The sequence below is a fragment of the Tachysurus fulvidraco genome, chromosome 5 (assembly GCF_022655615.1).
Source record: "Tachysurus fulvidraco isolate hzauxx_2018 chromosome 5, HZAU_PFXX_2.0, whole genome shotgun sequence".
Lineage (NCBI taxonomy): Eukaryota > Metazoa > Chordata > Actinopteri > Siluriformes > Bagridae > Tachysurus > Tachysurus fulvidraco.
Genome location: NC_062522.1, coordinates 14188676 through 14210389, shown reverse-complemented (window position 1 = coordinate 14210389; position 21714 = coordinate 14188676). Strand labels below are relative to the sequence as shown.

General features: G+C 39.5%; 1 protein-coding gene across 2 annotated transcripts in view; it reads left to right on the top strand.

Annotated features, from left to right (window-relative positions):
- Positions 1-21714, top strand: part of tgfbr3 (transforming growth factor, beta receptor III) — a 94072-nt gene that overhangs the window by 40044 nt on the left and 32314 nt on the right. For both annotated transcript variants that reach the window (XM_027147419.2, XM_047813393.1), the window contains exons 4-5: positions 11240-11377; positions 21521-21704. In XM_027147419.2, coding sequence (XP_027003220.1) covers positions 11240-11377; positions 21521-21704 — 322 coding nt within the window. The remainder of the gene's footprint in view (positions 1-11239; positions 11378-21520; positions 21705-21714) is intronic.

The following is a 21714-nucleotide window of genomic DNA, read 5'->3' as shown; positions in this document are numbered from 1 at the left end:
GATAAGAAACAAACCAGCATGTTGGCACGAGATCACAGCTGCGTTCATGTTAATTAACATGCCAGATGGATGCAGAAAGGCCTGGATGTAAGTGGTGAATGGAGATTCATAATAAAGTGAAAAAGGAGCTGTAATACAGTATGAGAGAAAGAGAGGAAAAGGAAGGATTGTAGGAGCAGACTGAGGGTGAAGCTGAAGGTGTTATGCATGTGTGTCGTTTTCACCTCATTCAAACGATGACATCACCTTCAGCTGCTTGCCTTCAGCTTGTCTCCATGTGTGTGTATGTGTGTGTTGGGGGTGCAGTGGGGGGATGGGTTTGGGTTTCTCCAGTTAACTTTTCTAAAAGTTTAATAAGTTCAGGATTTTCTTGTGGCATTAATACAGCCATTACTCTCACTTTATTTTGCATTTAAATGAAGTGTATTTTATACAATTAAATAAAACTAAATAAGACCTTTTTATTTCTACACTATTCACTATTTTAGGAAAGCCTGCTTCTCAGTGCTAACCTTGAATAAGGGCAAGAAGCAGCTTACAAAATTTGCTTTACAAATGTGTTATTCAGGCGATTGTGTATTGAAATTAGCTACGTTGTGCTATGTATCATTCCTCTGCTCTGTAAGGTTTCTTATTAATCAGGCTAACAATAGCACCCTATAATGGCACTTGTTCTATGTACATCATCCTTCTAAAGTTTCTTGTTTAAATAAATTCTAATAAGATTCAATTTGATTTAACTCAATTTATTTGTGTAGCGCTTTTAACAGTTCATATTGTCTCAAAGCAGAAATAAACCAACAATTTTAAGTTTAAAGTTTAAATTTAAGTTACTATATATCTACTACTAACGAACAATTTTCGCTATTGAGCAAGCCGGAGGTGACAGTGGCAAGGAAATTCTCCCTGAGATCATATGAGTAAGAAGACTTGAGAGGAACCAGGTTCAGATGGGAACCTCATCCTCATTTGGGTGACACTTGACAGTAAATAATGTAAATAACGATCTGCTCTGTCACTAGTGTTATGGATGTACAGTCCCTCTGCAGTCCAGCTGTGTCTTACAGATAATATAGCTAGTTTTACTTTGCTTTATTTTTTACTACATAATCGTTATTTTTTAAACCATCATCCAAACAGAGACAGTTTGCTATGAGAATATGCTGTACCAAGACTGAGCAAACAGCATCTGGGACACATGGGTGATGTTCTAGTGAGAGAAGTGACTAAACTCTCTCTGACTTTTAGCAGTGTGGTTCCATTTCTGTATCTCTTAACCTTTTGCTACTGTCTTTTCCATGCACTTTGGATTGCTGGATGTTATCAGGTCTTTCCTGCTTGGTGTCATTTCCCCTTCTGGAGTTGCAAAAACAAGTGTTCGGTATCTATTTTTTAATAAACAAGTGAAATTCCTTCTAGCGACAGCATAGCAAAAAGAGAAGAGGCCCGAGCTGTTATCCATAGCTGAAAATAAACAAGGCCTGGCGGAGCTGTAATCTCCCTCGCAGGCTGTATTTGTCTAATCAATTTAGCGAAAGGCAAACATCAAACAGCAGCTCTTGGCTGTGGCTGAGAGAATGATTGAGTTATCAGGTGGAATTTTCTGATAGAGAGGTGGGAGGTGTGACATGGCTGAGTTAAGGGCAGAAAAGGTGATACCTCAGGCACAAATGACGTTGAGCTACTGAAGCTAAGCAATGTCTGCTTTATCTCAAACACACACAACACACACACAATACTGTTAATACTCTTATTATATCAGATTTTTCTTCTTCTTTTTTTTCTTCTTCTTCTTAGTTCTTCACGTTACTACATTTGTATGAATTGGGATGTTTTTGCTGTGTACACACAGAATCCTTAACCCTAACTCACCAAATCTAATATCAGATCTACAGCTTAACCTTAAACCCCAAAGCCTCAAACCTTACATTCTAATATAAACTTAATGCTATGATCCATATGAAACGTAAATAAATATTTGACTGAGATGTACAGAGACATAGACAGACATAAAGACAAAGAGAGAGTGAGGGAGATAGACATGTTTATCAAGGAAAATTTGATTTAATGAGGTCAGGTTCATGTGTACACAGATAATGTCAGGAGACTCAAAACAATGAGTACACACACACACACACACACACACACACACACACACACACACACACACACACACACACACACACACACAAACAATATGTTATGGTTATGGGTCTGCCTCTGGGCTCCGGGAGGGCAGTGCACTGATCTGATGAAGTAGATATGGCTGTATTCATGATGAGGGTCTATGGCGTGTGTGTGTGTGTGTGTGTGTGTGAGAGAGAGTTTGCCGGAGGCAGACTGATTGCTATCACAGCGTCATAAGGCTTCATAGCTTCAGATCACTGAATAGCGCGATAGGATCATTCAATAGGCTTTTTTCTCTCTCTCTCCCCTTTTCTCTTTCTTCACCGCTGTAAAGAGACCTTCTTTATTCCACCTCAGTCATCCAGAAAGAACCAAGATGCCATCTTTCACTCACACACAAAATGGGTCAGAACAGAGAAACCATCTCTCAGTGAAACACAAACAAACTCAAAGCCAGAATTTTTTAATTTTGAAACTGTTTTTCATTATCAGGTTTTTCTTTTTTTGCAGCGTTATATATACTGTAAGTATATAAACATGTGTATACGTTATATATTCAGGCAAATATCACCGCAGACCCTTCACACACTAGCCATCAGCTGTTTCAGCTATGTACTGTTCTCACTGTGAATTTTGTTAGGAACACCATACTACTGGGTAAGGTTTCTTTTTACTCTCAGCAGTCTCGATTCTCGGTCTCAAAACATTTCTTTGAGGTTCTGGTCCATGTTGATATGCTTGCATCAATCAGTTCCTTCAGATTTGTCAGGCACATCTTCCACCTATCCTTCTGCATCATCTTGATGGTGTTCTACTGGATTTATATCCAGTGACTGGAAAGACCAGTGAAAAACTCATTATCACCTTTATGAAACAAGCTTCAGCTGGCTTTTGCTCTGTGACCTGGTGCATTATTATGTTGGAAGTAGCCCTTAGAAGATGGAAAACTGTGCCCATGTAAAGATAAATGTGACCAGGGACAATACTCAAAAAGACTGTGGCATATATGATGATTGATTGGTATTAACCAATCAAAGTGTACCAAGGAAACGTTCCCTACACCATCACACATTGCTGCTGTTGGTGCCAAATTCTGACCGTATCATACATGTATGTGTGCTTCAGCTGAAGTTTCATCAGACAGGGTTCTGTTTTTCCAGTCTTCAGCTGTAAAGATTTTGAGAAAGAGCTTGTGTCCTCTGCAGTGTTTGCTTTCTGTTTTTGGCTGACAGAAGTGGAACCTGATGTAATTTTCTCCTGTTGTAGTCCACCCACCTCATGGTTTCTTGTGTTGCACATTCTGAGACGCATTTCTGCTCACCACAATTGTGCATCTGTGATCATCTCAGTTACTGCAGCCTTTCAGTCAGCTTGAGCCGGTCTGGGTATTCTCTGTTGATTTCTCTATTCAGCATGGAGTTTCTGTCCACAGAACTGCTACTCACTGGATGTGTTTTATGTATTTTCACCACTCTGAGTAAACTCTAGAAAATGTTTTGTGGGAAAATTCAGACATCAGCACTTGTAGAAATGCTTAAACAAGCTCACCTGACACCAACAATAATACCACAGTCAACATCACTGAAATCAACTGCTGCTGCCACACGATTGACTGATTAGATAATTGCATGCGTGATTAGGTGTACAAGTGTTCCTAATAAAGCGTTTGCTCGGTGTATATCTCTATCCTGAAACATTTACACTTGTGTTAATATGCCATATTATTAATATCCTCAACAGCATTATCATTTTTATACAATAACAATATACTAACATTTATAATGGTTCTGATTTAATATATGTTATAACAGTAACTTGCAAATGCTCCAAAGAAATAATCAATCAATCTGTTGTTATAGCTGTTATATGATAGGAATAAAATACCTCAGAATATCTGGAAATGAATGAATTTCAGGGTGGTATTGGCTCTCTGTTTTGAGCTGGACCGCATCACACCACCCTGTAGTTCAGTATTTTTCTTTAGCAATACTGTATAAGCGGTTTATTTCTTACTTGTTCTTTAGTACAGTATGATGTAGAGCTGAACACAACATTACAAAGACATTCTGTCAGGCAATTCCTGTCGAGCCATTTCCTCTCCACAATGTCAAAAAACTAGAAACATTTGGCACAATCTCTTCTCCAATACTTTCCTCAACAGCCATTTCCCCGTGGTTTTCTGAACACTGCCAAACATGCTGCTTCCCGGAGTTTTCACTTTACTAGGAACCAGTTCTTGCTCTTTTTGTTTCGTTGTTTCTTATTTGTCTTGGGTTTAATTTGTCTTCTATTATGTTGTTCCGCTGCCAGTCGGCTAGATGTTTCGCTCGACTAGCATTAGCAAGAGGCAAATTTGACATTATGAGTTTTTCCTGGAATCTGCAAGTGCCGTGGGTCAAATAATGGAACCTTGTCAACAGAGGAAATACCCATGTACAGCAGGACGTGAAAGCTAGCGGCTGTCAGAGTTTAGAGAGAGAGATTTATTATTAACTTTTCACAGGAGAGAGATACATAAGGGTGATGTTTCTCTACTGGTCATATTAAAAAGAATCTGTGATATTTAACATATAGTGCTTGTTTTCTTTGCTTTTCTTTTTTTCTTTATTTGTCAGTATATGATCTCTCATAGACTGTGTGTTAAACCTGATTTAACCATAGATGAGCAGTCATTTTCTCTGGAAGTGGATGACTGAGTGCTCTGACTGCTGGCATCAGTCTCAAATTAAACTAAAAAAAAATTTTGTTTTTGGTCCAGATAAAACATGATGATAGTCAGGAGAATAGCACTGTTGCAGATAAATGCGGGTAAAATATAGTGACGTATATGGCAAGTATTTATGCTGAATAAAAGAAAATATGTTTAGATCAGATTTATGAGAAGATATTACTTTTAGTTCACAGATAATATTGAGTTTCTCATCACAACAGAAGTTTAATAATTGCGCTTTTCATATATGTAGAGTGAGCGTCCGCAACTCATATAGTGTTTTCAAATCTTCATATCTGCTCTGATGGGAAGAAATAACTGTAGTGATAACGAACATGATTCATGCATGTGTGCTAGAATAGTGCAGCTGGACACATGACTACCCTACTACCCTACTGACCTGGGTTCAACCCTGTGCGGTTGTGAGTGATTTTATACAGAGCCTTGAAAATACATGATCAAATTTTGTTGGATTTTATAAACACAAATTGTATTTATGTAACACAATTCATTACAAAGTTTCAGTGCACTGAATCGAATCAAGAAAATTCAATCAAGCTTTTTTTCTCCCTGGTCTAGCCACAGCTTATTTTGTAATATAAATGCACATCGTATTGTTAGGGCTAGGTATTATCTGTATTTATGAGAATTATGCATAAAAGAAACAATCAAACAAACAAACAAACAAATAAATAAAAGAAACATGAATATTGTAATTATTAGAGAAACATGGAACAGTGTATAAGTGAAAAAATTATACTGACGGGTAAACACAGGGTAAAAACAGGAATGCTGCTTTCAGAGACATTAGTAACTTGTCACCATTAAACAGGAATGCAAGGTTACACTTGTAGAGTCTGGGTGCTTTTACTTTGCGTGTTATATTGATTTGTCTCGTCTCGGTACATTAAGGGATTTGTGACTGCAGCTGTTTGGCTGTTGTTTCGGCGCAACTTGATCAGCCCAGACGAGTAAGACAAACTTCCACGTCTCACCTTTCAGACAGTGTTTAATGGCACAGCCTGCAAAATACAGCAGATACTCACACCTCCCCATGCCTATTCGTCTATCTTCCATCCGTCTCTCTCTCTCTCTCTCTCTCTCTCTCTCTCTCTCTCTCTCTCTCTCTCTCTCTCTCTCTCTCTCTCTCTCTCTCTCCTCCACTTACTCTCTGGCTTGTGTCTACTACTTAACACCCTCTCTCATCTATCACACCTGCCACACACACAGATCTGCTGGTAAGAAACCTTTAATAGAGAATAATGAGATTTTGGCTTAGCCTTGTTTGTTTATGTGCAAATATCTTAAAGGCCATTTTCTGAAGTTATGAAAACTGTACCATGTGAATTAATTGGGATGCATTTATTGAATTTATTATATAGCCAACTTGAAAGCCCTAAAAATACTCAAACACTGCACACCCACCTCAAAATCAGGTCAAGAATCTTTTATTGTCATTTCAATCATATATGACTGGTGCGCTACACAGTTAAATGAATCCAGACCATGGTGCTATATTAAACCACACAAAACTTAGCTCAGGCTCAAACCAAGGATCCTGGTGTTGTGAAGCAGTGGCGGTGTGGATCGTGAATTATAACGCTCTAAATAATTAAAAAGTATTAAACTGGAGTCTAAATGAAATGTTTTAATAATATTAAGATAATATTATATATACATTATATATTAATTATTATATAGTTCATAAAATCTCTAAAAAAGATCTGTTTTTAGTGCAGAACATGTTTTATTTCGTTAGAAGCACTTTCTGTATAAATCAGCTTAAAAGACCTCAGCAAATTAAGCATAAACCCACAAGAGGTTATTTTTCATCTGTTCATCTTTACAGCAAGCGTATAATTAGTAGAAGTTTTCTCTTCATTTCCCATCCTTCGTTTATGGGAGCTTCTATTCAAACAAAAGCTACAGTAGATTCCAGTAATTTGCCATAGCAAAATTCATTCATCTTGATCTGTATCTTACTGTAGCACCATTTCACATCACTGTGTAGTATATTTTCATTTTGTCAATATGTGAATGCAGCAGTTGATCTAGTCAAGACTTCTACATCAGGGCTCCTCTGGCAGCTGTGATTGTGTGTGTGAGTGTGTTTGAGTGAAAAAGAGAAAGTTAATCCCATGGCCTCCCCAAAACTGCTGCCTGGTCCAGATTTACATACCTCATTGTTGTAACTACATACCTTTGATATTCGTTTTGCTGTTAAATCAGTATAATTCAACATGCTTTAAGTTGAATAACTGAGTAATAAGGAGGGAGTTTAAGGGGTTAAAGAGGATGAGGGAGGGACATGAGAGAGAGAGAGAGAGAGAGAGAGAGAGAGAGAGAGAGAGAGAGAGAGAGAGAGAGAGAGAGAGAGAGTAAATGAGAACATGTTGCAGGTTGGGTGGAATGTGGTTTACTCTCAGTAATCCTTATAGGAGGATGAGATCAGCTGTATCATGACTAAGAAATGGGGATCAGGCCCCATCATTAAGCTCTCCTCTGAGAGTGTGTTATGTTGATGGATCGAGTTAATTGGCCCGGTGTGAGTTGTTGAGCTCATCTGTGACTCTAGTCATCAGGAAAGTGTTAAATAGGTGTGTGTGTGTGTGTATGTGTGTGTGTGTGTGTGTGTGTGTGGTAATTTGCTTCTCACCTTCCAGTTTGATCGGCCCTTCAATACTGAGTGTGCGTTCATTGCTTCTGACTCATACTGAGGAACTATGGGGTTTTTCAGTATGAAGTTAAGATTCTGCTTAAGTTTCTCTCTCTCTCTCTCTCTCTCTCTCTCTCTCTCTCTCTCTCTCTCTCTCTCTCTCTCTCTCTCTCTCTCTCTAGCTGTGTGTGTCTGTCAGTATCTCTCTTTTTGTCTTTATCGCTCTCTCTCTCTAATACAAGGTGCTTGATATTTGTTGTATACAAGTCTGTCTCTATGTATGTCGGTCTGAATGATTGTCTAACTAAATGTCTATCTCTTTGTCTGTTGCTTTGTCTGATTTTCTATTTGTGTTAATCTGTTTGTCTGCTTGTATGTCTGTCAGTCTGTCTGCTTTATCTGTCTGTCAGTTTGTCTGTCTTTTCTCTAACTGTTTTCCTGGCTGCCTGGCTGTCTACTGTGTTTCTAGAAAAATGACTGCTTTCTTAATTTTTTAAAGATTTTTAGTTCAGTAGAGAGTGTGTAACCTAAACCAAGAACCTTTAACTATTAAAAGAATCATAAATGCAAATATAAATAAATATAAGTAATATAATATAACATGGTGTGATTGCATGAGTGAATGAGAGTGTGTGTGTGCCCTTGCGATGGGTTGGCACTCCGTCCAGGGTGTATCCTGCCTTGATGCCCGATGACACCTGAGATAGGCACAGGCTCCCCGTGACCCAAGGTAGTTCGGATAAGCGGTAGAAAATGAGTGAGTGAATGAGTAATATAACATGTATATATGTTGTGTTGGATTCCTGCAGTTCATGGCTAACCCTATCCTTTTTCTCATTTCCTCTCATTTTACTCATTCCTGTCTTTTGCCAGTTCTATTTCTCCCCTTTGTCTAAAAGCTGAGATCAGTTTTGTGAGTCACGGTTGTTTTTTGTATTCCCGGAACAGATCCTCTATAGGAGGCTTACTGACATCATGTGCTTATCACACATTTTCCACTTATGACAAGAGGAGACGAGAGGAAAAAGTCATCAAGTGAAAAAAAAGAAAGGAGCAAAGTGCTTAGGGAGGCCTTCTTGTGTGTGTGTGTGTGTGTGTGTGTGTGTGTGTGTGTGTGTGTGTGTGTGTGTGTGTGTGTGTGTGTGTGCATGTGTGTGTGTGTGTGTATTCTGCATCTGCCAAGCTCTCCCTGTGATAAGCACTCAGTAATTTGTTCCATTTGTTCCTCTTCGAAGGCCTCTCTCTCTCTCTCTCTCTCTCTCTCTCTCTCTCTCTCTCTCTCTCTCTCTCTCTCTCTCTCTCTCTCTCTCTCTCTCTTTCTTTCTGTGTTGATTTTTGCGGTATTTACATTAGCATATTGCTTAACACAGTCACTTTCTCCTTCAACGCTCTTCACACACACACACACACACACACACACACACACACACACACACACACACACACACACACACACACACACACACACACACACACACACACACACACACACACACACACACATATGCACACACACATATATTATATAATAGCCCAGCAGAGTCTTCAGTACTGTTTTCACTTTGTATTCAAAAATACAAATATGACTTTAATTAATGTTTGGTTGATGAAATGAGATTATTTTAAGATTCACCTCATTTGGCTGATATGTTTATCTAAAGTATCTTACAGCTGAGACAGGATACAACTGAGCAGTTATGGTTTAATGTGTTGAAGAGGTACAGAAATCAGGCTTCATTTTGCTGGTCTTTAACTGTCCACTTTAGTGATCTTGTCCCCACTATAATCTCAGCTTTCTGTTCCTTGATGTGTTCTCCGGCTGTTATAGCCCATCAACCTCAAGGATTGACATGCTGAGCATACTGAGTTGGTTTGATGCTCACCACAGTGGTATAAAATTATTAGCTGAGTTACTGGAGCTTTTTTGTCAGTTCGAGCCGGGTTGGCCATCCTCCTGTTGTTCACTCACAAACAAGATGTTTCCGTTGACAGAACTGCTTAACTGCTTAGCTGACTGGATGTTTTTTACATTGCAGATACATAAGATACCTTTCTGAGTAAACTCTAGAGACTGTTGGGTTTGGAAATCCCCGGAGATCTGCAGTACTGTCTGGAACCAACGATCAAGTCACTGAGATCTTTATTTTTTGTTCGTTCTGGTTGTCCCATATCTATATAAGTTTATGCATTACACAACTGCCAGATAATTGGCTGATTAGAAAACTGCATGAATCAGAAGGTGTACAGTGTCCTACTAAAGTATTTGATGAGTATCTAAGCATTTGCTCATAAATGTGACTTCCGTATGTAATACTATTAGTTCCTCGAACCCCAGAGTTGTAATTTTTCCTACAACTATTTGTTTTTTTGTTAGCTGATGCAGTGTTAGTTTAGCCGCACTTATCTCACTGTTGTGCTTGGATTGAGCTTTTCTTCTTTTATGAGTCACTTTGGCCAAACAAATACATGTGAATAAAGAGAAATGCGATCTCTGATGTGATTGAGTGTGAGGGAAGAGTTAGTGCATTCTCTGTGGAGATACAGATCTACAGGATGAAGTGTGCAAGACAGCACAGATTTCTTTGTGCATGAATTGTGATGATACAAAACTAAAAATAAACATGTTTTTGTTTGTAGCATGTAGAGCATATTTGCCAGGGTTATCTAATTACTTTGATTTAGATTAAGAAGGCTTTTGTGATGGTTTCCTTAGGGGTGTGTGTGTGTGTGTATGTGTGTATATGAAGCTGACTGTCTTCATGGGTCTAGGCAAGTTTAATACTTTATGTTTAATTAAATATTCCCACACGTAGTCGAAAGAAATCCATCTACTACGTTGAGCTGTTTGTTTCTGTGGGGATGAGATTGGCAATAACACACAGGCTGCTGCTAATCTTAGCTGGTTTGTTGTGGTGTGTGTTTGGGTGATGATGAGAAGAAGCAAATCCCAGTGTGTTGGCTTTCATCTCTTCAGCTCAACAGCCTTAGTTTGGTTCCTGGATCTCTTGCATTGAGTTGGAGACCACACTGATCTAATCGGTCCAAGAGGCAAGCTCAGCAGAAAAACGGCAGCGTGTGGTATGAGGGGTTTCTTTTAAAACAGTTTCTAACAAAAGAGCCAGTGTGTGAAAGTTCAAACGCCAGTGCAGCCCACACTTTATTTCGGTCTTCCAAACAACATTGCTCTCTGGCAGTCACTGTGACGATATCAGGATTGAGTTTGTGTAAACAGCAACAACAAAAAAAATCTGTGATAAAGAACGACAAAAAAATCTGTGGTAATGACATGGGAACGATCGACACTGCAAGCCTGCTTGTCTAAACATGTGAAATTAAGTACAAAAGAGAAGAAAGGCTCATTTTTGTTAGTTTAGGTTAAGGGTTGTGGGGGATTATTTTTGTTATTACCAAGGACAGATATAATTTTGATCCTGTATGAGAACAGTTGTATTAATGGCTGTATTATTAATGTGTCACATGATGCCGGATGTGATGTGTTCATTTTGTAATTACTCAGATATATTTATGTAATAAACCCTTTAGAATCACATTGCAGATGATCTTTGGGTAAAAATAATCCAGCACAAACAGTGCTTCAGATGTAAGACCCCATGTGTTCTTCCTGTCTTTTATAAATCACTTCTTTGTCTTGTCACATTGCTCTGTTATGCATCTTCTCTTCATGTGTCTGTTCTTTCTTCCTGTCCAGCACTTTGATTGAACTCTTTCATCTCCTTTGTCTCTAGGTGGCATTACACCTGTGTCCCATCCACTCCCTATCCGTGCACCAAAAGCCGCTGGTCTTTGTGCTCAACTCACCCAAACCGTTCCAGTGGAGGATCCATGCAAGCAACCTGGCTCCTGGAATTAAAAGGATCTTCTACGTGAGTTAAAATTCACCTTCCTTTTTTTCATCTTTTTTTGCTTATTTGCTATATCCATATTTTCCTCTGCACGTTGAATATTTACCAGCAGCTCTTTCCAGGTCAACACTCGGCTCTTTTAACGTGAGCACACTCTTTCCCCAAAAACACATTCCTAACACCTGCCAGCCACCTTTCCACTCACTGAAAGCTGCATTCAGGTGAATGTCTCGAGAGGAAAACAGACAGACAGATACACAGATACATAAGCACCTACACATGACACCGTGCCAAGGTAACCATCCATCTCAGACAGATGAATGTTGTTCGCCTGATTGCGTCTGGCTGTTGCTCACAGGTTGGTTGTGATTTGCCACAGTCTGCCGAGAATAACTCCACTCGGCATTTGGTGATGGATAACTAATACTCACATTGCAGTATTGTGGAAGATGGCTTAGCTCGGTGCTGAGGTTTAATTTGTTAGCCACAGTTACGTTCCATTTCCCTTCATCATGCTAAATTTATTTATTTATTTATTTTTGCTAGTTCACCTCACAGCTGGAAAGAATCACAGTGGCGCTACTATTAAAGAACGTTTAAGGAGAAACACCCCAAATTGCAGTCTGCATTGTGTTTTTTGCTACCTTGGCGTGACATTGAAATTTCCATTACAGACAGCCTAAACACTTTCACAACCTGAATGTAAAGATCTTGCTTGCGCCTTCATCTAAAGACACCACTTTTTTTTTTTTATCATTTTGGATAATTGGATATTTGGATTGTCTGACATATCAGCCATGCTGGGTTTTTTCAGTGGCACACCTAATTCTGTACTCATCTGTCCAAAATGGCATCATGGCCAGATTCTTTCCTGATGGAGTACGAAAAAGCTTTGAGGTGATTTTGAGGTAAATATCTTTTAAATATCCAACCATACGTAGTCACTAAATCAGCTGTCCCAGTATGGAAAAATTGAAATGTAAATAGACCTAACACAAAGTTCAGGCCTTAGCTTTCCTATTACTCAGAAGAAGAAAAAACTAATCTTTCTTTATGTTCTTTTAATTCCTGATGGATTCTGGCAAAAGTTTTCACGTAGCTGGCAGGTTATGTGAAATAATCATTTTCTGATGCACCTTAGCATTACACCATAGCATTGCTTAAGAATGTAGCATTGAGTTTGTATTATTTCCATATGTGGCAATGTGCTCTGCTCAGCCGCCTCTTTCATGGACGAAGTTCAACTTGCTTGGAAAACTGGAACCGATACACAACACACACATGCAAACTTATGCAATATGCAGAAATACCTTGTGAACATCTTCGCTAATGACCACTGACCAGAGGTAAGAAGAGGTCGAACACAATTATAACATAGTACTTAGTAGCTTTCCAGCACTAAGATTCATATTAATAGATGACGCAGGTTTTGTCGGAAGTCGAAACTATAGAGACGATTGACAGCAACATCGACCAGCTGACTGTGTGTATTTGTGGCAAATAGGTGTGGAGTGTATTTCTTCAAGCCAAGATAAAAACGGGATGCTCACATCAGAAAGGATCATCCGGCATAAAATCTGTGCCAAATTAAACATGTGGATCATCTGTTGTGGCCCTAACTACCCCTAACTAAAGAAGATGGGGAAGTCATGGCCTAATGGCTAGAGAGTTTGACTCCTAACCCTAAGGTTGTGGGTTCGAGTCTCGGGCCGGCAATACCACGACTGAGGTGCCCTTGAGCAAGTCACTATCAACAAAAGGGAATGTGTTCTCTTTTTAGTCTAGTTCTTCCTTCACCACTTCCACTTCTGGCTTGCTCATTAGGGATCTAAATCTATTTTCTGTAAAAATCTGCTTTGTGGAAATATCTGTTATTAAAATCCATATACAAATGAAAACGAATATGTGGTTTTATGTGTAAATAGTATTTCTATTTCTAACATGCTGTGATTTGTTGCATCATGGGAGATACAATTCACTTCTAACTGCAGCTATGCAGGGCGTGTTCCAATTGTGTTTCTGTTTTATCCCATTTCCTGAGGTTCGGTGGTACTAAGAAATGTTTCCATTTCCAGCTCGAGGGCTTCTCGGTAATTACACGGATACATGCACGTGCACAATGCCCTGGCTCTATATCATATTCCTGGATGAATGTGGTTACATGCGCGCATTGAGTGTACCTGATCTGTGTGCTTTGGCAGTCAGAATTGTTTTGACAGTTGGACGAAATCGCGAGCATTAGCTGTCTGCTCAGTAACGCTTAAATAAGTCTATCATGATATTGTGCTGATGAACAACCACGGTAGAGCTCTTGTTTTGTGAACAAGTTGTTTTTATTTTGGGGGGTCCGGGTGATCCATCAGATTGTTGATGGTGGACCCATAAGGCTTTATTCACTTGGGGATTCCTACTAAATATATAATAAGGAACAGCTTATCTTCTACTCGTGTGTCATTGCTTTGCTTTATTCTTCTCTGCACTCTGGCCTTCCTGAGATCTTGGCATGAGTGTGTACTCCAGAGTGTGAAGATGACATCACCACACACACACACACACACACACACACACACACACACACACACACACACACACACACACACACACATACACAGATATCTCACCAAGCTTCAGCTTTAGCACGTAATCATCTAGGACAGTGACCTCATATACACTTCAAGGAAAGGATACCTAGAAGTTTCCACCAAATATCCCTTTCTTTTTTTTTCACATGCACACACTCAGTACTTTGCACACAGTCAATACTTTAACACATCTGTCTAGCAAACATCTAAGTTATTAACATTCTGGAGTCAAAGCTTGCTGGTAATCTAAAATTTGTAAGGAAGAAAGTTAACGTTTATGACTTATCCAGTACCTTATTGAAAAGGGCTGGTTGTTAAGGATTAACACCGTACACCCTTACAAATGCCCCTGGAGACCTTCTGTTGTTCTTTAGCACGGTGTTTTTTTTTTTGTTTCAACATCTGGCTAATCTCTACCAGTCCTCATTTAGAGGACAGAGCCCACAGAGGCCCAGAGTCTCAGACAGGCGGCCTGGAGCCCGTACAGGACTGGTGAGCACGATGTTGGTGTTGGCCGCCACAATTGCCTCTAGAAGAAATGCTGGAAAATACAGACCTCACTGTAAAACACGCTTCACAGACTATCCTGTCTGTTGGGATATAGGCGTAGACATTGAAATTGTACTGAAATGAATATTATCCAGGTTAAATGAGATATGCAGAGGGTTTCAGAGAGCTGAATATAGACCTGGGTTGGTTTATTATGTTTATGTGATGTTGTGTTGTATGGCATTGCCGTTTAAAACGTTTGATCGAAATAATTTCTTTGGCATTGTTTCATGAGCAACATTTGGCTGATTGATCTGTTTCTCTTTTTGTGTTTGCCAAGTCACTGTTTGCTTGATTTGTATTGCAGAGAGGACATAGTTAATTGAAACCATTGGCGCCAATATCAGTTTTGCAATGGATGTTAGTCCTTTTGTGGTGCTTGCACATAGATGGTGTTGTTTACTACTCTGTAAGCCAATGCCTGAATCCGTGCCAGTGACATCATTAATCCTTTTAGTGAAGTGAGCAGAGCAAATCACGTACAAATATATTCACGCCATTTGTCTCTCCAGCTTGTTGGGGGATGTTTGTCACAACTCAAAACGTTTACATCTGGACTAAAGCACATTATCATCTTAGCAAGACGTTCGTGCTTTCTTAAGATTACTGCTCGGCTATAATTGATATAAACCATTTGGCCTGGCGTCTCCACTTTTCTTGCACATATGGCAGTAATATATAGATGCTGATAGGCAGAATCCAGCAGACCCCTGTGAAATATGTGCTTTTAAAGGTGTGGAGTATGCAGGTTTCCCAGTCCCAGATTTTTTGTTGTTTTTTTCTGCCGTAAGACTCGGTTAATGACTCGGTTATAGACTACTCAGTTAATGACATTAAGCTGGAAGAGTTGTTGCAGGAAAAAATTCATTGTTTTCTGTTTTATACACTGAGCTTTAGATCCAGTGGGAGTGTCCTAAATCCAATGTGTCTGCAAATCTCTCTTCATAGCAAGAAAGTGAGAAGATTTTTTTTTTGTGAACTGCAAACACTAAATTTTAGACTCGGTTGACTGGTATAACTTCTTGTACAGTTTTAATTAACTGAATGTAACATGCTTTCTGAATAGATTCCTAAAACCCAGTGTAAAAGCTATTGATTTTTGGCTGGTGGTCCAAAAGCTTAAATGAATCTTGATGACATGACAAATTCAGGTGAAGTTTCATGCTGTTTTAGCTGCTTTTCTGAATGTTTGAGGGAACGGTTTGCAGAAATGTGTCTCTGTGACCCTCAGCTTCATGCTGAACCCCTGAAGAATGAACAGCTGCAGTGTACCTTCCTGAAGGCGTGGTGTAATATTTCATAGGGTCGTATTTCATACTTGGAGCTCAATGTAGAACTGCCAGATATCAGCTGTACTCACTCCATCAGCACAAACACATGAAAACACACATCCTTGCCTGGCCTGCATGGCGTGATTGCACACTGGCTTTGCTAGGTTTGATAATTCCTGTCTGGACGAGGCAGAAGGTATTGTATTGTATGAGGCCAGCTAGTGGGACGATGCGAAGTTTCCGCTCACCTTTTCAGATGTTAACCATGAGTCAGAGGTCCCAGAGAGCAAATGCTGGACTTCAGCTCAGAGCGGAAAGCTAGCCCAGTACTAAGCTGTTGTCTGGAACTGTTTACTGCCAGATAAGGGACAAACAGTTTGATTTATGCAACAGCATAAGCTTGCAGAGAGACACTAGACTTCATGGTCCAGGGGAGACTGTCAGAATTCACAAGTACACTTCATAACCAAAAGCGTTAAAGATTTTGTGCACTGTTTGCAAATATTCTCTTTTTCTCAGTGTCTTAAAACTGAAGAGGTATTCAATTTCAGTCACACATCCTACAACAGCATTTTATCTATTTTCTATTTGGTTTATAGCTCCTCAAGAACTGTCTCAGTTATGGGCAAGTTTGTAAAAGGGACATAAAGTGAAATAAAGTTCACTGGGTTGCAACCTTACGTGAACGTTGTGGAGTAAGTGTTAATTTGAGGCAGGAAAAAGGGATCATTGTAGCTTTTATAGCCTCAGGTAGTTACCGCCTATGGAGAAAGACTGGCGTTAAAGCACACGCCACTAATTGTGCGCAATAAAGAGGAGGTGCAGCTTAAATCGCATAGCTAACCTCAGTCAGATGAGGTACACCACATCATTCACAGATGTGTTAGTGCTACAGGTGTTTTGATTTGACTGATGGAAGCATCTGACTGCTTTTCCTGCACGTTTTGATCCCGGTTGAATTCCAACAGAAATGTAAATCAGTTGCAAACTTGATTATTTGACACATCATAAGCTTATAGAGCATTTATTCACTTCTTCATTCACAGATAATGGAGAACATGCAAAAATCTGCCCAGATAGAAATCCAAGCTCAAATAATCTGTGTGATTAGATGGATTTGTTTGCTCAGTGAAATCTGTCAGGAAAATCAAGTTTCTGGTGTCCCACTTAATCTTCAAGGTTCCGAGCCTTTCTCATAACATTTAGTCTTTTGTTTTTGTAATTGTAAAGATGTTGATGCTATACTTCCACTGTGTAGACTAAATGTCAATTCTTGAGACTTGGATCAGCATTTAAAATGTTGTTTACTGCCACAGCATGCTTGGCAATCAGCTTGGTTTCCTCTGCGCCTTGACTGTAAAATCCTGTTGAAACGCAATCTATGTTTAATTAGCTTGGCCACATGACTTCATTGTTGTTGGTAAAGCCAGTGAGACTGGCATCCATCTTTCAGACCTTTTTATGCTCGTAAAATCAGCATTACTAGACATTACTCACAGGATTGTGCGGTGGAATTTGGCCTGCAAGGCTTCCTATCTATAAACTGGTATTGCGTTCGTGTGGGTTTGAGGGTGAGGATGGGTTCTGGGGAGCAGAAAGGTTCTTTCTGAATTTCAGAGTGGTCTTCAGAGCTTTTATATTGTTATTGCTATTGCTATTAAGAATTCTTGAGGTTTGAAATGCATCTCGAAACCTGGAGATGATTTAGCTTCTCAGGCGGTTGTGTCTAATGCCTTATTTCTGCAATTAAATCGATAATCTCTGCTGTGCTCAGCGAGACTTGTCAGCTCATTTCTGAAGACCTTTTCTATTCTATTTTTTCTTCCCTCCCATCTTTTTTTTGTAAATGTATGGGCCTCACACTCCTCACTCTCCCCTCTCCAGCTGTAGTAGACCACTAAAAATAACATTAGACGTAGACCTGAATTCTTCGCCGTCCTCCATGCTTTTCTCTTCCTTTATTTTAATTCTTCATTTTTGAAATTTATTGTCCCTGGCCAGGATAGCAGCAAGCCTTCCAGAGGTCAGGCAGATGTTCCACTCTCGCTCACTCTCTGATTCTCTCATAGCCTCTCTTTCTCACTTTTAGCTCTTTGCTGTCACACAGACCTTCAGCTCAGGTCAGGTCAGAGCAGACTCTTGGTCTCAGTAAAGGAGTTTGAAGACTTTGCTAGCAAGGCCATGATCTTATATAAGGCTTTGATTGAGCTTTCTAGCATGGAGGCAGTTGCTGAAACACCACAGGCAGGCCGAAAGGAGCAGGAAAACAAGCACAGACATGGAATAACTCTGGGTTTCCAAAGCTGCCTGTATGGCAGTGTGGTCTCCTACAGTGGGTTTTTCAGCACATGTGAATGTTTATGTCTATGAAACGGAGCATATGTGTTGCGGCCAGTCTGAAGTTTAAGGGAAACAGATACACACACACACACAGACACACAAAGATTTCCAGAGAAACTATTCTAGGCAAAGCAAAGTCAAAGCAAATTTATTTGTATAGCCAGTTCATGCACAGAAGCAGGTCTCAGTGCTTCAAAATGACAAAGCAATAAAACATAATAATAGTGCATAGATAATAGCTTCATGCATGATGCTTAATGGGTTAAAATACTAAGATAAAATATAAAAAATAAATGTAACAAAAAATGTGCAGAACCCCTTAAGTAAAATAGACAATGAAACACACAACAGTTTTTGTACTTTTGTTTGTGTCTTTCATATTTATTCATCTGGTTAAGATAAAAGAGAATTGTGCATGGTGTGTGTCACATTTGTACAATATTTATGATATTGTTATCTGTCATTCTTGTGAAAGTGTGATGCAAATTGGACCGAAAAAGCTGCTCAGCACATGTGTGGGACAGATGGAGCTACAGTACATGGTCTGTGTCCATGACCTGATTGGCACAGCTCATTCACACACATGCAGAGGGGCACAGGTCAGTTAGTGACAGCTACTAATACTACTGTCATTATTACTATCAAGATCAGAAAGAGCAATTCAAAGTTTACTCACGCTAAGAAACACTAATCCAACGAAAGCTTTTAAGTACAGTCTAGGAAAAAAAAGGCCCAGACAGAACTGACAATCAAAATCAGAGATTCCAAAATGTAGTCCAAAAATGAATCGAGAAAGCTTTATTTGTCACACGTACATTACAGCACAGCAAAGTTCTTTCACTTCCAATCACCCAGCTTAGGGAGAAGGTTTAGGGCCTTACTCGAGATGTATGTATTTCTAATGTATTTCTAAGGTGCTGGATTCTAGGTGCAGTGGTGGCTCTTGTTTGCAGATCAGAATGTTTGGGGTTCAAGATGCAACTGTGGGAATCACAGTTGCATCTCGAACCCCAAACATTCTGATCTGCAAACAAGAGCCACCACTGCACCTAGAATCCAGCACCTTAGAAATACCTTAAAATGTGTGAAAGACCTTAAAATGTGAGCCTGATATCAAAGTCCTTTATTAAGTCATTCATTAAAGACAGGTTAGTCATGCACGTCTTTTACTGCTGCAAGAGAATGTGACACGACCGCCACCACTCTTGGTACAGCTGAAGATAACACAAATACGTTATGACATACAAATGAGGAAATACAAGCATAGCGATATACAGTATATCAAACAAGAAGACAATGCTAAAAGTACTAGAAGTGTAAGAGCTAGTGTAAGTGCAGATTTATTTATTTATTTATTAATTTTGAGTGGGAACAAGTTAGGGGCTAGTCAAGTGTTCAGAGAAGAGATGAGTTTCCAGTGGACTCACTGGAAACTCGCAGGAACTGGAAAGGGTCATGCCTCGCTGAATCAGTAGTTAACCGATCACAGTTCTTCTACGCAAGCATCAAGGCTTTGAATTTTATGTAAATTTAAATAACACTAATTCAAGACCAATACTATTAATTTATATTAATTTATATAGTTTCTGTCGTACACTCAATTCAACTGTTTGTGTGCACACTTTTTGTACATTCTTCCATACAAATGATTCATTAATAAAGTTCTGAGCTCATACATAGCTCACTAGATATAATGTTCAGTAAGTGTTAAACTTGGCTGTGCTTAAATCAGGTGAGTGTGTAATTTTTTGATCACATGCCAATCAACACATTTGCGTGCCATCTGTGTTATATAAACTCCAGAAAGTGGATGCCTTATTGAGTAAATGTGTGAAAATATGGAGAGCATGTTAGGAGAGGATTTCATACCAATCGGAAGGCAGTGTGAATGATGTTTGCTGGCAGTGGAAAATTTTATTTTTTATCTTTGTCTTTTCCTTATGTTCCATTATTGCTCAAAGCCTCTGAATTTTACAGGCTGAAATTTCTCTTGCCATAAAATCGGATGTGCACATCGACACAGTGTCCGTTTTATGGACATATCTTTATCCACAAAGAATTCTTTGTTTCTAGATGTCTTGAAATCGTCCTCTACAAGTCCAATAAAAGCGAACCCTGTCTGCATTGTAAATCAGGACTCCCATCACCGCCAAGCGCTGCCCTCTATCTCTTATACTGCACTATCATAATCCGATCTAAAACTGAAAAAAGACTTGCTGTTCAAAACATTTATTGTAAACAGAAACAAATCAAGTGACGTGACATACGGCTAAGTACGGTGACCCATACTCAGTATTCCTTTTTCTGCATTTAACCCATCCAAAGTGCACACACACAACAGTGAACACATACACACACACACACACACACACACACACACACCGTGAACACACACCCGGAGCAGCCGTGTGAGGAAAAAATGAAGCTGAAATCTTTCTGAATGTCCTGTTCTTACACTGTTTACACCGCTTTTATAATTTTTGACACTATATACTGTATTTCATTCAAATGCTAACATTTGTAACATGAAAATTTAATTGATGTCTCCTTAAAGATTGACAAGCACCTGAAATGATGTCGGAAAGTTCACATCTTCATTTTTTTTATAGAAGAGATTTAGATAATTTGCAAGAGCTTGAAAAAAAGAGGGGACAATTTACCAGCGTTTAGAACATTGAATATTGGGGTTGGGGTCAGCACACAGGGTCAGCCATGATACTGCGCCCCTGGAGCAGTGAAGGTTAAGGGTTTTGCTCAAGGGACCAACAGGGCTTGAACCCCATTCCTCCAATCAACGACCCAGAGGCTTATCCACTTGAGCCACTACTGCACCACTGTTTTTCTTCACATTTTCAGAGCACAGGGTCAGCCATGATGTGGACTACCTGGAGCGGAGAGGGTTATATGCGTTGAGGGTAAAAGTGGCAACTTGTAAATGCTGGGGCTTGAACCCCTGGCCTTCTGATCAATAGCATAGTAACAAGTGAGGGGAGATCACTTTATGTAAGTCTGATGTCAGAGTTTTTTTACAGTACTATTAAATAGCTGAGAGTATAGAGAGGTGAGTGCAGGTGGAGCTTTAGGACCAATAATATTCGTGTGACTGGTACTATTACAGCTACAAATAACACAATACTATTACTATTACTATTCAATATTATTTTGTCTAGAACACTTAACACAGATAATCTCAGTGATTATTGACTGGTACAGAGTAACATGTCCTAAATGCTCTTTTTTTCCACTAACAGTAAAATAAAAGTAAGAGGGAGAGATGGAGTTGAACTTATCACTAGACCGATTCATGCATGACATGTTATTCCAGCCTGTCACAGAACAATGCCATGGGATAATAGTGGAGATTCCTACAATATATTATCTGTGTTGCAACACACTTCATCCCTGTGTTTTTCTTCTCTTAGGTGTCAGATGGGTCTGTTGTGCAGTTTGAGGATGGAAATCCGTCTCTTTTTGGCGAGGTTCACACAGAGGCGTTACCGCATGGAAACGAGCACCTGATGTCCTGGGCTAAACGTCTGTACAATGCCGTCACTTCATTTACCGAGCTTAAGATGACCCATGACGTCTACATCAAAGTGGGAGAAGGTGTGTTTGT